This window comes from Spermophilus citellus (genome assembly GCF_964194105.1).
Source record: "Spermophilus citellus genome assembly, contig: SCAFFOLD_355, whole genome shotgun sequence".
NCBI classification, from domain to species: domain Eukaryota; kingdom Metazoa; phylum Chordata; class Mammalia; order Rodentia; family Sciuridae; genus Spermophilus; species Spermophilus citellus.
Genome location: NW_027673170.1, coordinates 181289 through 198376, shown reverse-complemented (window position 1 = coordinate 198376; position 17088 = coordinate 181289). Strand labels below are relative to the sequence as shown.

Sequence of the window (17088 nt, the reverse complement as noted above, 5' to 3'; positions counted from 1 at the left end):
ATTTTGGATATTAACCTCTTATCAGATATATGGTTGCCAATATTTTTTCCCACTCCACGGGTTACTTTTTAATGTTTTTTTATTGCTTTGCCAAATATTGTCAGTCACAGCTCACACTCCTAACTACTGATAGGAACTAACTAACTTTTATCTGATCTTGATATTATACATTTCAACAGAGAAGAATCATGATACTTTCAGGGACCCATGACTCAGATAAATATTAATATATTGCCATTCCTGCTTTAGACATTTGTTAAAGTAAAAATCTCACATGCAATTAAAATCTCCTTTGATCTCTCACCTATTCCATCTTTTTTTTTTTTTTGTACTGGGGGTGGAACCCAGGGATGCTCTACCACTAAACCACATACCACCCAACCTTTATACTTATTTTATATTTATAGACAGGGTTTCACCTAGTTGCTGAGGCTGGCCTCAAACTTGCAACCTCCTTTTTCAGCCTCCCCAGTTGCTGGGATAATAGGTGTATGCCACCATGCTGGGCTCTGTCTAGGTTTTTGGGTATTTACCAGATGTGTAGACTTTCACATCCATGTTTTAAAATATAGTTTTTGCAACACTCCTGTGAGGGGAGGTATTCTCTTTCTCATTTTATTGACCAGAACTCTAAGGCTTAAGTGACAGACCAAAGATCACACTCTCTGGATTGGCAGAGGGAGGACTGGATTTTGAGGCCATGGATTCTTCTTTGATCTTCTGAGATATTTTGAATCTTCTCCCTCCCTTGACTGCTAGATTACTTGAGAGTTTAGGTATTTTTCGTATTAGAATTTGGAATGCAGATAGGGAGGATGGTTTGAATAGCTGGTGCTTTATTTATGTCCAAAAGCACTGTAAAAATTTTCCCTTTCCTTGTGTTCCTCCCACCCTCATGAACTACGTTCTCAAACCCCACCTCCTCATACGGTCAAGTTGGAGGTTAGGACTTCATCTGAATTGGGGAGTGATACAGACATTCAGACCACAGCAATGCACTTTGTAAGTCCTTATGATAAAAAACAGAAGTGGCAGTCTCATGGACAGGGTTAGTAAAAATATCTCTCATTATTATTGAACTGGAAAGAGTGTTGAGTTCTGGCAAGTCACAGGATCTGATCAATGCTGTCTGACACTTATACTTTAGCAGGGTGTCCTCTCTTCTTTTTTTCCCCTGTGTGCCACTGTAATCTGCCCCGTCAGGTCTTGGAGCACAGTGAGAAGCAGCTGAATGGTGACCAGGTCAGGGACTGATGCCGAGGTCAGAGGCCAGTGACCCAGCAGGAGTAGGAATGTCAGGAAAAGTCAGAAAACTGTCCTCCTGCAGCAGATGCCTCAGGCCTGGGTTGGCTCCCTCCCTGTCTTGCTTAATCCCAGCGCAGCATGTGGAATTGGTGGTCAGTGCTTCCCTTTCAAGATCAGTGGGGATCTGTTTCTGGAAGCACCAGGATAATGCCAGCGTTATGTAATTGCAGGCACACAGTTGGTGCTGGTTGAACATGAGTCTGGGAACCAGAGTGTGGATGCTGGGGGAAGAGCCAGCAGATTCCCGTGGCCAGGAGTGGGCCGAAGCTGTTGAGAACCTGGAACTCCTCATGGTATGCACATGTAACTGAGTTCCCTGGGTCACAGCAGGCAAAGTCCTTGGATCCAGGAAGTCTAGGGACCCTGTACGGAGCCCCTTTCACAGAGACAAGATGTGGGCACCAGCATTGGGTATGGACTGCCAGTTCCCTGATATAGTCCTGATTTCTGGTGGCTTTGGTGGACTTGGTCATCAAGTCAGTTCAGATACATGCAACTAAGGTAACCTCAACTAGATTTGTGCTCTTCCTCCATCAAAATGCCTGAACAGTTTCAAGGGCTGGCTTTGAATTCACAGACACTTGGACTTGAACGCTGGCTGTGTGATCTTAGCCTGCTACATCAACTGACTTGGACTTCAACATCATTTATAGAGCAAGAATGATGTTACTTAGCTCACAGAGCTGTCCTGTGGATTAAGTGACATAATGCAGGCACAACACTTAGCATACAGCTTTGCCGGCTTCAAGCCATCAGTGAAGGGTGGCTAGTAATGCTGTTTCAAAGACGCAGCTATATCTAGCTGGTGGCAGGTGGTGGAATTGCCACCAAAGGAGGTGGCTGTGCAGTGAATGTAGGAGAATGTTACTTCTGCAGTCAGAGCCTTGTGTTTAAATTTCAAGCCATGTGACCCTCAGCAAGTTGCTTAATCTCTGTGCCTTTCTATCTTCATTTGCAAAATTGAAATGATCATACAACTTTTATAGAATTGTTGTGAGGATGAATTTATAACTTGAAAAAACAAAACGAAAACCTTTACCAGAATTCCTAGCACACAGCAAGCACTTAGGATAACTGCAGTTGCTAATTAATTGTTTTCAATAGTAATTGACAAATAGAGTCAACTGAAAATAAAATGTGGTGCTTCATGAAGAGCTTCCCTCATTGAAAGTACCCAGTTGGAAAGTAGTTGGAAAGTGGAGTCTTTGGAGGCTTCGGATGTTAAAGATGATGGGAACATTGTACCCACCCAACTCCCTTCCCACTGAAACAAAAACTATGATGTCATGGCGGCTTATGTTCAAATCGTGAGACTCTCAGTCACTAGCTGTGTGATCCTGTGCAAGTCATTTAAATTCTCTGGGCCTCAGGTAGGCCACTTACTTGTAAAATGGAACCAAAATATATGGTTGTTATGAAGAATTAGAAGGCTTCCATATGAAGTGTCTGGGATGTCAGTTTATTCCAAACCTTATGCTCTTCCCCTCTCTCCCTAACTTCCTGATGTCCCTCTCCCGGTCCTTTTCTTTTTCCCTTTTCCCTCCCACTTTCTGTCACTCAAAGGAGAAGCCACAATGAGCCCCTTTTGCTTTAGCACTTCCTTTAGGTCCCTGCCTTCGAGCTGGCTCGTGACTGTGAGGGGTGACCTTGCATTGTAAGGTGTTTGGGGGCTTCCACGTGTGTCTGTTGAGAACACTTTCTGGTGACCATCTGTGAGCCCAGCAGTGATGGTGTGCTGATGTATCACTCACCTGGTGCTTTTGACTTACTAAGATGCCAAACACCACTGCCCGGCTGTGCCCCAATCACTTGTGAGCCCTGCAGACTCGCCGTGGCCATCAGTGCTGCCTCTTTTGTGAGAGGACTTCGTGCATGAGGATTCCTGCTGATTGAATCGTTGATATTCCCATGAAGGGAAGAATCCTTTAAAATTCTTGTCTCTTTACCTGTCCCTGAACTTAGCTGTTTTTTAATGACTGAGTTGAACAAATTCAAATTTTAGACACCATTTGCTGATGTTAGAACTGTCGATATTATTTTGGGATGTTTGCCAAAATCCTTGAGACTTCCTGTGCCCCTGCAGCAGGAGTTGAAATCATGCACCTGGCCCCCAGGCCAGCAGGTAACATGTGAGGGAGGAGCAGAGGCTGGTGAGTGGGCAGCTCCTGTTCTCTCTGACGAGCGCTGCTGCCCCTAGCCCCTGACCATGTTGGCCAGAGGAATGAGGACGCTGACGAGCATCACTGAGGCTCCTAGTTCGGCAACAGGAAGGGATTTACATCTTAAATGAGAGTTCATACCCCATTTGAATCAAATGTATGATATGTCAAGATCATTGCATTGTCTTGAGCAGCTAATAAAAAAAAAACATAAAAAAAATTCCTGTGTCCTTTCCCGCTGTACCATTTTTTTTTAATTGGTTGTTCAAAACATTACAAAGCTCTTGACACATCATATTTCGTGCATTTGATTCAAGTGGGTTAGATGTCGCTTTGAGTTGTTGGCAACCAATCAGACTGATTTCAAAGACAAGGGCTTCCAGACTTTGTAACAAAGGCCTCAGGCAGTTTGCAGTGATAAACAGAGAGAACCAAAGCAAAGCAAAGCAAAACAAAAATGCTGGCAACAAACCTGTAAGAGTAAATGAGAGAACTGTTTCTTTGTTTTCTCTTTGCAGACTGGTATAGGGGATACCTCATAAAGCATAAAATGTTACAGGTAAGGTCACTTTCTTTCCCTTTGGGACAGTACTGCAAGTCTTCAGCCATCACCCCACCTGGGCAGCTCTCGCCCAGCCTGGCTCCTCAGCAAGCTGAGCCTGTCCCTCCTCGATGCTGCCCCGTGCTCTCTGACCTCCCTCTGGCCCCTATACCTTGGCCCCAGCTCTGCTGGTCGCCTCTCCTGGTCTCTGGTGCCGCCCCTCCCTGCAGCCTTCTCTGATGCTACTTGCATTTGAATTGCATCCTCCCTCCCCATTAGTCCCTGTGGGATGGTGCCATTTCTATTTGACATCTGTTTTCTACTGCCTTAGAGTTTGGGACATTCCTTTGTCCTCCTCTGCATGATGTAGAAAGGGCAGGCTGGGTCTCCCTTTGAGGCTTCTCTCACTCCTGCCTCACCTGACTTCATCCTCTCATCTCCTCGAGAGCAGGTACCTGCCTTGCCCATTACGTCTTCTCTCCTGGAGTCTAGCAACAGTGACCAGGTGACCCAGTGTGCATTCTGCTTGGTTTTACTGAGGACTTTCTGAGCAATTGATAAGTTTCTCTTGTTAGCTGAGCTTATGCAGCAAGAGCACAATAGAGGCTCCTTTCTTCTTCCCGACATGCTGAGCTGGGAGGCCCCATCCTACTCTACTCTCCCAAAGAACAACAAAGCAAAACCAGGGAAGAGGTCTCAGATCCAGCCAGCCCACAGGACTGTTAGCTCAGGGCCAGCTGTTCCTGACTGCGAAGGACATAGCACTCCTGAAATTGGGCAGGTTGGGAAGAAGCAGAGGGTCTCTTCTCACTGAAGGCAGTGGCTCCGATAGCTCTTCTGCCAAGACTGCCATCTTCTCTCCTGAGAGTGTGAGCATCCAGGATGGGGTTGGAGCACCCTTTGGGACCGAGGGGTTTTGTGGAATCTAAAACAACTAGACCTAAACATATGGATCTAGAATCCACCCCTGCTCAGATGCTGAGAAGATTCCTTTAAGGTTTCATGGTTTTAAAAGTCAGTCACTGGCTTTTGACAAAAGCCATGAAGACCTTGGTGAGTCTCGGGGGATATGTCCTTTCATTTCATTTGATTTTGTCTCCAACAGGGCATCTTTCCCAAGTCTTTCATCCACATCAAGGAAGTGACTGTCGAGAAAAGAAGGTACCTGCTGCTCTTCGCCATGCTTGACCCTCCCTGGCTCGTGGCTGCCACTGTCCTGTTGTCTTTGCGACTGACTTGGCAGATGTGCAGGATGCACAGCTCGGCTCTTTCGGTGCCTCTGTCTGTCTGTGCCTCTTTCCCTGGCTTCGTGGGAGAGCTAATCTAAACTGCTTGGGTTCAGATCTGACTCTAGGGGGGGATTAGTCAGTCTGGAGGAGCCAACTTTTCCTTGGCAGTTGCTTTAGAATCTTATTGAAATGGACTAATCTTGCATATTGAGCATGAGGAGCCCACCCTGCTGAAGGGGGACAATGGAAGGAAGTCCCTTCTTGTATTTGCATAATGTAATGGGCACGGCTGTTGCCTGTGATGTCAAGAAGGCTCTCAGCAGCTGTAGCTTAATGTACATCTACCCACATCTTATTAAAACCTGGATCCCAATTTCATGCCACTCTCTTTCTCACCCTAAATAGAAATACTGAGAACATCATTCCTGCAGAAATTCCTCTGGCACAAGAAGTGACAACGACACTTTGGGAATGGGGGAGCATCTGGAGACAGCTCTATGTGGTAAGACTCAACCCTGCTGCCCGGGACAGGAGCTTCTTGTGACTTTCATTTTATTTTAGGTTTAGCATTTAGCTTTGAGTGGGCCGGCCAAGGTGGCTTTGTGATGTAGCAGAGCACACACTACCATGTATGAGGACATCACGGCCCAGAAGGGTTAAGCAGCTTTCTCAAAGCTACACAGCTAAGCTAGTGACAGATTCTTAGTAAGTGGGTCCTGGTGTGATCCTTATGGTTTTTGTTTTGTGGTGCTGGGGATGGAACCCAGGGCCTTGGGTGTGTTGGCCAGGGCTCTACCAAGGAGATACACATCCAGTCCCTCGCATTTTAAACTAGTGCAAAAGTTGTTGAATTCAGGTTTGCATATAAATCATCTTGATATCTATAAAAAGATAAAGCTTCTTCTGATGGGGCTTAGCGATCCACATGTTTATCAACTCAGGGCATCAGATTTGGTATTCTCCTAACAGTGCCTTGGGAACCAGTGCTCTCATATATTAATTAACTGATGGCTATTGTCCCAAGATCTATGAAGAAGCTTTGACCCTGAAAAAACAAAGAGCACATCATGCTTGTGTTTTCCCTGTTTTGAAGCAAATCTAATTTAAAATCTTTCTTTGATGCTCCACAGCTCCTAAATGAGAGCAATTAGCTATGCAGGCTCTTAAGCTGAATGAAAACAGTCAGTGGAGGCTGCTGCATGTTCCTTGTGGCACTGGGCACACCTTGATGGTGTGTGTGGCCATTTGTAGGCCACCTGTAATGGTCTTACATGCTGATACCCACATGGACATTTCAGAATGCTATGATTGGCCCACTAATACTATAAGCTTCCTAAATGTCATCAGGAAAATTTAGTGAGCGTAGTCCATTTTTTCATTACCATCATGAAATACCTGAGGGAAGATACTTTATAAAGAAAGTAGGTCTAATGTGGCTCTTAGTGCATGCCCTTGGTGGTCACCTTCTTGCTTCCAGAGTCCCAGCTGGGCACAGAGTATCTACATGGCAAGAAATAGGGCATGGGCATGTAGAGGTTTCTGTCTGGGTTTTCTCTCTCTTCTTTTAAAGCCACCTGGATTCAATCATGGGGACTCTATCTTAATGGCCTTCTCTTATCCTAATCACTTTCCAAAGGCTCCACCTCTAAACCCCACAGTCAGGTGAAGTTTCCACCTCTCAGCATCTTACAATGAGGATTATATTTTAATACTTGAAACCTTTGAGGGACACTGATCATATTCTAGCCATAGCAGGGGATGAAGGGTCTGCTTGCAGCTAAAATGATTTCCTGTTCGTCTCCACTTCCTTTTTCAAAACATCCATACACCTGTACCATGGAGGCTTGGCACTTTCCACTAAGAAATATTTGACCAGCTGGTCCATCATGCCTTTCACTCCAGGGAAGAAATCCTTTAACCTCTATAGTTTCAGTATCACCTCCATGGTTTGTGCCATCCCTACACGCCACCTGTGTCATATTTAGTTCACACCCAGATTGGATCCCTTTTTTGGTAGATAGTTTAGATGACTTATTTAGATAATTAGATAATTTACATAAAGAACTCAGTAGTGTGCTGCACCATCTCAATCCCAGCTGGGCCCTGCCATGCCATTCAGTGGGTGCTTCCCACCTAGAATTGGCAGAAACTCCATGGGTTTAAAGGCCCATGAGTTTCCTTCACTTCAGATGCCGGCCCCAAGGCTGTCACATTTCTGTCAGACTTGGCTACAATTCAGGGACTCCTGGTGCTTGTCCCTGCCTGGGTGCCCTCCCTGCCCCATCTAGGCCCCACAATCCTTAGAACATCTCCCAGATCTCAGGAAACTGCTCTGCCCACGATGGCTGTTTCATTATAAGAGAGATAATTCAGGAAGAGCCAAATGGAAGAGAAATGTAGGGCAAGGAACATGGGTCACATAGCTTCCTTGTTCTCTCTGGGTGCATCACCATCCCACCACCTGGAAGCTCCTCGAACTGGTGGGGTATGGATCAAAGTCGCACTACGTGGTCAGGATTCATCAAGTCACTGGCCACTGGTGATTGAAATCTAGCCCCCACTCCATCCAAGTGAGGGTGACCAGGAAGAAGGAGAGTAGGGCTGAAAGTACGACTCTCAAATCCATTATGTATCCTGCAGCTATCGAGGGGGCCACCCAAAATTGTTCCATTAGAATAAACTCAGGTAGCCTTTGACAATAAAGAGGTGTTCCTGTCACTCTGCCTCCTTTGAGGATATTTGGAGCATAGCACCAGGCACCAGGGACAAAGACCAGATGTGTGTGGATTTTATTATGCCACGTGCTCTTTCTCTAGTAGAAAGCCCAAAGGGTCTGGCATGATTGGAAAAACATCATTCAAATACATTCAGGGAAAGCGAGACAGGACTGCTAGGTGCTTACTGCAGTGCCCAAGGAAGCTCTGAGGGCCAGGCCTTCTCTCTCTGTGTTAAAAAAGAAAGTAACGAACTGTAAGGGGTATGAGACATCTTGCCATGGAACTGCATCCTCTTCCCTGCCCCTGTAAACAGAAGGATGGCGGGGAGAGTGGAGGAGAGTCACCGGGTGGGCCAGTGTCATCTGGGGCTGTATTTTGCACCACCCAAAGCCAAGCCGTCATGCATCCTGCAGGTCCACACCCACACTCTGCTTCAGGGAGTACTGCCATCTCACTGCCTTAAGGACCTGAGCTCTGGGACCTCCCTATAGCAGACTCCCCTGGCATTTCTGTTGAACAAGCCACTTTGTCAATGAGTCAGAAGTCACCCTTTCTTTAACTAGGAAGTGATTGGGGTTGTGACTTCTGCTGTTGAGAACCCCACAGGGCTGGGGAGCAAATATGTGCACAGCTGAGCTCGCCATCCTATCCTCAGTTGCTGGCTGGGGCTGGAGCATGTCAGAGCCGGGCCCTGAATAGCTGCCCGACCTTGGCACTGCTCACCAAGTGCCCTCAGCATGGGTCATTAGGGATCATTTCCTTGTTTCCTGTCCTAGACCAGCAAAAAGGAGCGCTTCCTGCAAGTGCAGTCCATGATGTACGACCTGATGGAGTGGAGGTCCCAGCTTCTCTCGGGGACGCTGCCCAAGGATGAGCTGAAGGAGCTGAAGCAGAAAGTCACGTCCAAGATCGACTATGGCAACAAGTAACTTCTTGGGCCCCTGAAAAGCCGCTTTCCTCCCGGCCACCCTCCTTCTTCTCTCTCCCTCCTTAGAAGCTTGGTTTCATTTTTAGACGCCTGTTTGCCACTTTCTATTTGGGAGATGGCGGCTACCAAGGGCCCTGCCTGTGTGCCTTTGTTATCACCCCCGGGGACCCAGGGACATGCAGGCAGAGCCGGCTTGCTTACGCAGGGCTTATTAGCAGGCGGAGAGATTTAGGACACTCATTTAACCTAGTTCCAAGGGATCGGGAGCAAAGTCACCGCTGGTCGCTTTCAGCTTCGTTGTCATTTTATCCCTGCATTTACAAAACACTCCTTTAAATCCCAGTGTGAGACTTGAAGCCTCTTCTCCCATCCTAAATTATCCAAGCCACATGCCACCAACTAACTCACAGGCACAGTGACAAAAGTATTTTCCAGAAAGGGGAAGGTAAGCAGGCATTGGTTGGCCTTTGAATGAAGTTACGGAGAAAGCAAAATAGAGAAAACAAAGTAATTCTTTGAGGCAGGGTGACCACTGCTAATAATAGCTGTGACATTATTGTCATACTTGATCTGAGTTTATTTTGCAAAGGGTTTTGTATTAAGTGTTTTCCATGTGTTGTCTCATTTAATTCTTCCAATAACTCAACGGGGCATGTGGTTTGATTATCCCAGGGTTTGGGATGAGGAAATGGAGGCTTTCAGTTAAGTGAGTTGTGAAGAGTTCCACAGCTAGTAAATGGCAGAACCAGAATGCAGACATGGGCAGTCTGTCCAGAGTCTCTGGGCCTGGCCACTCTACGACGTGGATGGCGTTTGAGAACTAGGGCTCCCTGCCTTGTGTTTTCTGATTGCCCTCCAAGCTCCTGCTCATGTGTTCAGTCAAGCACGTGGGGAGCACTTATGGTTGGGCTGATCTCCTGTGAGATGTTGGGGCTGCAGAAACTAAAGTCCCTACCCACTAAGAGATCACTAGCCACTTGGGAGTAAGCTGTGAGTTGACATGAACTGTGCCAAGTTTGATGGCTTCAGAAGCAAGGGAGCTCTTAATATGACTTGGAGAGGGAAGTCAAGGGAGGCTTCCTGGAGGAGACAGCCCCTAATGGGTGGTTGACTAAGAAGGAGAGTGCCTGGCACGTCAGGAGGCTGCAGGGTGGGCCAGGAGCCTGGAACACTGGGCTGAGGGGAGGTCGGGAAGCCCACCCAATGGGAATGCCAGGAGATTTCCCCAGCAGCCAGAATTTCTTGCCCTTGCTGTGTGCCCTAGGGAGAGGAGCCAAAGAAGAAAGTCAATGAGTCCAACTTAGAGCACTTCCCACACCAGGACACAGTCCCTCCATGGTCCCCTGTTGGCTTCTGGCAAGCATGTTCAGATCTGCTTATAAGGCACGTCATCCCCAAGTGACAGGAAGGATTTGCCATGCAGCAGCTGCTGCCGGTGATGTGATGGCATCTTTAGAAGAGCACAGTTGCAGCTAGGAGTCAGGGTCACATCTGTGACCTTCAGATGCTATTTCCTCCATCAGGACTCCTGACAAACAGGACCAGGGAGGAAGGACTTGGTTGCTGCTCTTAGGAAGCCCTCCCCAATTTCCTGCCCTCAGGTGCAGCTGTGCCAGGTGCACCTAACCCTTGGCACCTGGGAAGCAGTCACTCCCCTCAAACTCTGCCTCTTTGCTGCCCCAGGGGGCTCCTCTGAGACCCTGACAGTCTAGCTCACCCCATGGCCTGTGCCTGGGTCAGGGTCTGCAACAATGGGTGTGCACAGAGCGGTACCCAAATGGGTGGTGAGGAGGAGGGGAAGGAGAGGCTGCCTTAACCCAGGCCTTCCTCCTCGCCACCTCCCTGCCCAGCCCTGAGCTTTCAGTTCCAGTCAGCATCCTCTGGGGAAGTGAGAGATGCCCTGCTGCTGAGGATGGGGGCCCCACCAAGGGGCCCCTTGCTTCTGCTTCTCTTCCCTGTCCACTTCAGCTGCAAGTGAGACAGAACTGGGCACATTACCATTGGCCTGGCATCTTGGGGCCTCAGAGCTTCACAATGGGATGTGAAAGTCCAGAGGCCCAGAGTCTGGGCAGAGCTGCTGCGGCAGTAGGAGGAGCCCTGGAACAGGTTCAGCTCAGCCCTGAGCTGAGTCTTGGGAGGAGAGGTTAGGGTCAGCCTGTTCTCTCCTTCAGCTCTTTTGTTGCACACCTGGTAGGGCCCAAGGGGACAGAGGTATACAAAATATGGCCTCTATTTTTAAGGAGAACATCTATTAGGAGAGCAAGCAGGGAGAACTGGTGATAACTTACTGGGTGTTCTCTGCACACCAGGTGCTAACTTTTAAGTACTTTCCATCTATTAGCTCAGTTCCTTAGTACCATGACTTTACGAGGCTGTCATTAGTATTGTCCCTGTTTCTCAGAGAAAGAGAAAGAAACTCACAGAATGATTGGGAGCTTTGGCCCAAGAGGCAGTGGGATTTGAACAAGGGAGCACAGCTACAGAATTCGGGGTGCAGCCCAATGTGGCTCTGTAGGTCAGTGAAGGGAAGCACTTCAAGAAGGCAGGGAGCATGGACGAAAGGCCCGAGGAGGCAGGGCGAGGGCGACACTGCCCGGAATCTGACTGGAGAAATGGTGCAGAGAGAGAGAGAAAGTGGGGGAGACAGAGGCAAGTAGACAGGGCCTGGACACTTGAGGACCGAGGGCCAAGTGTTGAACTTTGGACCTACTCTGCGTGCAAGAGGGAGCCACAGCAAGAGCCACTCTGTTTTCATTACCTTTTTTACTTTTCAAAATGCTTAAAGTGGGAGCTTCTTTCTCACCCTCATCTTGGATTCATTTGATCACTGTCTTGAACAGAGAAGAGCCACAGGGCAACTTCCTGAAGAGAACATGTCAAACTGCTCCCTCCCCACACCAACAGCTGCTGAGCTCAGGGCGCTGGCGGCTGTTGAAGAACAGCCTCTCCTGACCTCGGCCCCAGCGATGCCGTCAATCTTGCCTCGACTGTTAAAGCTTCCAAAATTCCAGGCGAGGCTGGTAATGGACAGACTCTTTGGTATCCAAGGAGTGAGGAATCCTCAAATGACTTCTCCAAATCCCAAGATAGCCAGATCCTGGGAGGATGTTTTATTCATGCATTTTAGAACCAAATCCACTTTGATAAATTTTGAAGAGAAAGAGCTAGAGAGATCTGGGCATTAAATTATGTATCGGCTCTGCTCCATCTTTGCCGAGGTCACAGGCACCTCTACTCAGCATGAGTGGCATGCGTTTGTCCCCCCTGAGCATCCTGGGTGGGAGCGTGGCCCTGCAGCATTCTGAGTCATGTCTCATTGGGAATTAATTTCCTAATGAGGGTGGACAAATGGGTGCTCCTTTGCTCCCTTCCACTTGCATTTTGATGAGATGAGAGATGTGCTTCTCAATTTGATTCTCAAATAAGAGATGAAGACCTGGTTTCCTTCATTTGTCCTTGCTGCCCTTCCGGAGTCTGGTACCAGGTGGAGGTGCCCAGCACCTCTGTGAGCCACCTCCCCTACCTGTACACGTGAGCAGCTAGGGTTCTGCTGCTCCATGCCAAGTGCAAGAGCAGCTTCAAGTTAAGGCCACCTTGACTCACCTGCCCTCCCAACCCAACCCATAACTGCTCCTGGGCTCCTCCTATCCAGGAAGGATCTTCAGAAGTTAGGAGTGCAAACCGCATGCTGGTCTTTACTAGCTCTGTGACCTTGAGCAAACTAATCAGCCCTCCCCCCCCCCCACCTCCCCAGTCTGCATGTTACAGCATTACCAGGAAGATTAAAACCCTTGTCACATGTAAAATATTTAACACATGCGAACTTACCCTAACTGCTTTGTGAGTGTTTGCTGTCAGCATTGCTGATGCCAATCAGAATGAGACATGCTGCTGAAACAGATCAATATCTAACAAGCTCATGGCCTGCGAGTCCAGTGGCTGAAGAGCAGCCGTGGGTGACGATCAATATATCTGAAATTGCTTTCTCCCATGGCTATTTTCAAATTTTTATTGAATATGATTTGAGAATGTGTGTGTGTGTGTGTGTGTGTGTGTGTGTGTGTGTGTAAACAGTAAGCATGTGAAGATAAGCACATGCCTCCTTTGTCCCCTCCTGCCTTCCCCGCCCTGACCCCCCTCTCTCTCACAGGTGACCCTTATTGGTCGTGTGCTCCTTTTTTGTCCAGATCATTCCCTGTTCCTTATTACTTTTATACACATACCCATGTGACACATCCGGCCTGTTTTTTTTTTTTGTTGTTGTTGTTGTTGTTTTATTGTTTAATTTTTTTGTTTTATTTTTTTCTGTCCTTTTTTTTATTAGTTGTTCACAACATTACAAAGCTCTTGACATATCATATTTCATACATTAGATTCAAGTGAGTTATGAACTCCAATTTTTACCCCAAATACAGATTGCAGAATCACATCGGTTACACATCCACATTTTTACATACTGCCATATTAGTGACTGTTGTATTCTGCTACCTTTCCACATAAAATACACTTCCATCTTTCTGTATCTTTTTTTCCCTCTGATACATTTATGTCATTAAACACATCAAAATTACATAATCCTTTTAAGCCCTAGGTCTTCCATCACAGTTCAGCCATTTCTCTTTTGAGACACACACACACACACACACACACACACTTTAACACTTTGCTGATGTAAACTGTGCTGCGACACACACCCCTGTTGCACGCTGGGTGTTCTTCCTGCTGTGACATCACAGGAAACACCACATTGGAGCACGTTATGGTATGCCCTGCCCTAAGAGGGGGTGCAGCACAGATCTGCACCCCAAGCTATGTCCCAGGCCATCTGTGTGCAGCGTGTCTCTGTGACCATGAGGTCCTCAACTGCTTGAGCTTCCTGCTAAACACTCCTCACCAGCGTCCCGCAGGCCTCCCCGATCTCTGTTCATCTCCAGGTTTTGCTTTTCAGAATCCTTGAGCTCGATCTGATTGTCAGAGATGAGGATGGGAACATCTTTTACCCTGATAACACCAGTGTCATCAGCCTGTTCCACGTGCATGAAGAAGCAACTGATAAAATCACAGAGCGCATCAAGGAGGAAATGGTGAGCTTTGCTAAAGAGGCTTTGGCCAGTGAGGCAGGCATTTAACACACCATAAACTTAAAATAATAGGCTAATTAACCAGACTGTGTATTATTCAAGGGGCCATCTGTCCTATGACCTGAAATGATCAGTAATCACACACACTTGATTGTGTTTTTGTACTCAGATCTGTAATTCATTCAGCATGCATCCCAAAGGTAGTTAAATGCCAGGCAAGATTCCTAATCTCTTGGAGTTTTTGAATTCTAGAAATAAGACCAAAAAGGTAGTAAAAAAGTAAATAAATAAAAGAAAAATCAATTCCAGATGGTGATACATTTCTAAAAGGCAATCAACCAGGGTTTTGTGACTCAGAGTGAATCAGGAGCTACTTTAGAAGGGCTGGTCAGGAAAGGCCTGTTGAGAGTAAACTCTGAACAGGAGCCTAAGGGATATGCAGGCACTGCCTGGGAAGGCCTGTGGGCTAGGCAGAGGGAGTAGCAAGTGCAAAGGTCCTGAGGCAGAACTGAGTTTTGCATGTTTGAGGAATAGAAAGCCCAGTGGATGGGGCAGTGATTTGGAGAGGTGGGTGGCAGGATCTGGTCCTTGAAGAAACTGAGTTCCTGACATTAGGAATCACTAGGCTTGGTCCTAGTATGATGACAATCCAAGAAGACATTTCAAGGAGGGGTAAAAATATAATTTACATTTTAAATGTATGTATTATTTGAAAGCAAGTTTACTTTCATTTTTTAAAGATATAATTTGTACATAGTAAAATTTACTCATTTAAGCTGTACTTTAATGAATCTTAGTAATATATGCTGCTGACTCATCTTCAGCACATATAGAACACATAGAACAACATATAGAACATTTCCATGGCCCCCAATGTTTCTTGTACTTCCTCCTCATTCTCATGAGTTTGGGGAGTTTCAATGTTGGCGTCCTATGTTAGACTTCCTTCAGCTCAGCATCATGTTTTGGAGGCTCAGGTTATTGTGCATATTAATGTGTTGGCCCTTTTCATTGTCAATCGATATACTACTGACCAGTTGTGTGTGTGTGTGAGATGTGTGTGTATAATTTTGTGTGTGTGTGTGTATATATATATATATATATATATATATATATATATATTTTTTTTTTTTTTTTTTTTAATTGACCAATGGATAGTTTCCACTTTGGGGTTGTTGTAACTAATGCTGCTAAGAACATTTGCAAACAAATCTTTGCATGAACATGTTTCATTCCTTTTGGGTAATACTTCACAGTGGGATTCCTGGACCATATGATAAGTGTATGTGCAACTTTTCAAAAAGTTTCCCAAAACAACTGTATAATTTTGCACCCCCACCCCCAGCAGCATATCAGTGTTCCAGTTGCTCTACAGTCTTTCCAACATGCAGTGTTGTCAGTTTTTCACTGCAGTTATCCTAGCTATTGTGTAGTGATAGCTTTACAGGCTTTTCATGATGATTTTAATTCTCATTTCCCTGCTGGCCCCTGAGGTTGAGCATCTCTTAATGTGCTTACTGGCCTTTGCCATTTGTATCTATCAGGAAGCACAGGGCTCCTTTCACACACTCACAAAACGCTCTGAAGTTGGGGAATTTCAATGTTCTAAGTAGACGTCATTTTTATCCCTAGGAAGACTCATAAAAAGAAAGGATCCCCAAGCCCTCAACCCAAACACTGCTCCACGTGTGGCTAAGGCTTCCATTGCTCCCACGAGGTCCCAGTCACACTCCTTCCCCAGAGCCACTGGCCCTGGTACGCGGACAGTCCTGGGGGTGACTGAGTACTGACAACACTCTCCTGCTTTTTCCAAGAGCTTTTAGAGCACAGAAGGACATTTACCTTGCTCACTGTCCTCCCTCAAGTCATGGATGTATCACCCATGAGAACCAGGACGGGACTCCTCAATACAAGTTGCCAGAATGCAGATGCATCCCAGCTCTGAGGTCCCCGTTACGCTTGTAATGAATGCACGAATCTGTTTCTGATTATCTATTTAATTGCCATCTAAAGGACAAGCTCCACAAAGACAGGGCCGTGTTGCTCTTGCCCATCACTCCATCCCCCTTGCCTGGCACAGGGCTGTGCCAGGCTTCAGGAAGAGTCTGTTGAGTAACAGCTGGTGGGTTTTGAGGAGCTTGGCATGGATCACCCTGCCCTCCTCTGGGGAGGCCCAGCCTGACTGCCCTATTGCTAGCCAGGGGTCCCCCCTGCACTGGAGTGGCCCTCCAGGAGGAAGGGTATGGTGGAAGGGTCTAGGAAGGCACGGGCCATTGCTTACGGGTGAAATGGGATGAAGTGCTGCTTTTCTTCATCACTCTCTGATTTCCCTTTGATGATGTCTGTTATGTCCATAACTAGAAAGAGAAGAGAGATGAGCTGATGGTTCAACTCCCTCCTTGATCTGAGGAAGGGACAGCAGTGGGATCAAATTGTCTGTCAGGAGGTAGGAGGGAGCCTGGGATTGGGAAAGCCTAAAGGGGCAAGCAGCCCAGCAAGGCACAGCCCGTGGACAGCCAACTCTGAGCACACAGCACCCATGTAGATGCCTCTGGGCAAAGCAGTTTAGCAGAGGCCACAGGAAGCAGTCAGAGACACGGCTAAGGGGTTGAGCAATTAGCTTGGCATTTGACACATACATTTAATAGCTACTGTGCCTACCAAACCCAAGTACAGAGACTTCCTGCAGAATTTGATAATCCAGTGAAATATGCACCTGCTTCATAAACATTTTTCATATGCACAGAAACCTGACTGTAGAATCCTTGAACCCTGCAATTCCAGAGGTGTCCTGGGCCTCTGAAGCTTCTTACGCCACACACGAAGGGGACCCTCCTTGCCTTTGCAGGACCATTGTGCTGGGAGGAGCGTCTGCATACAGCACCAGGGCATTGAAGAGCAAGAGAGGCTCCCATGGAGCCTCCAGGTCCAAGACCCTCATTTTTACACACAGGGAAACCAAGGCCCCAGGTCACTTGACGGGCCAGCGAGTGTCAACGCAGGCTAAAAATCCAGTTAGCTCCACCACTACACAAGGAGCACCAGGGGACGAGCTGGAAAGCCGGTGGATTTGTGATTGCAGAAGATGGGGCCTCCCGAAGTGAGCTCAGATAGGGTACACAGGGATT

General features: G+C 47.1%; 1 protein-coding gene across 1 annotated transcript in view; it reads left to right on the top strand.

Moving 5' to 3' along the window:
• Nucleotides 1–17088, top strand: part of LOC308640025 (dedicator of cytokinesis protein 2-like) — a gene marked incomplete at both ends in the record, with an annotated part of 99232 nt that overhangs the window by 5858 nt on the left and 76286 nt on the right. Inside the window, 5 exons of the mRNA XM_081312092.1 lie at nt 3983–4023; nt 5111–5166; nt 5640–5736; nt 8728–8876; nt 13828–13963. Coding sequence (XP_081168218.1) covers nt 3983–4023; nt 5111–5166; nt 5640–5736; nt 8728–8876; nt 13828–13963 — 479 coding nt within the window. The remainder of the gene's footprint in view (nt 1–3982; nt 4024–5110; nt 5167–5639; nt 5737–8727; nt 8877–13827; nt 13964–17088) is intronic.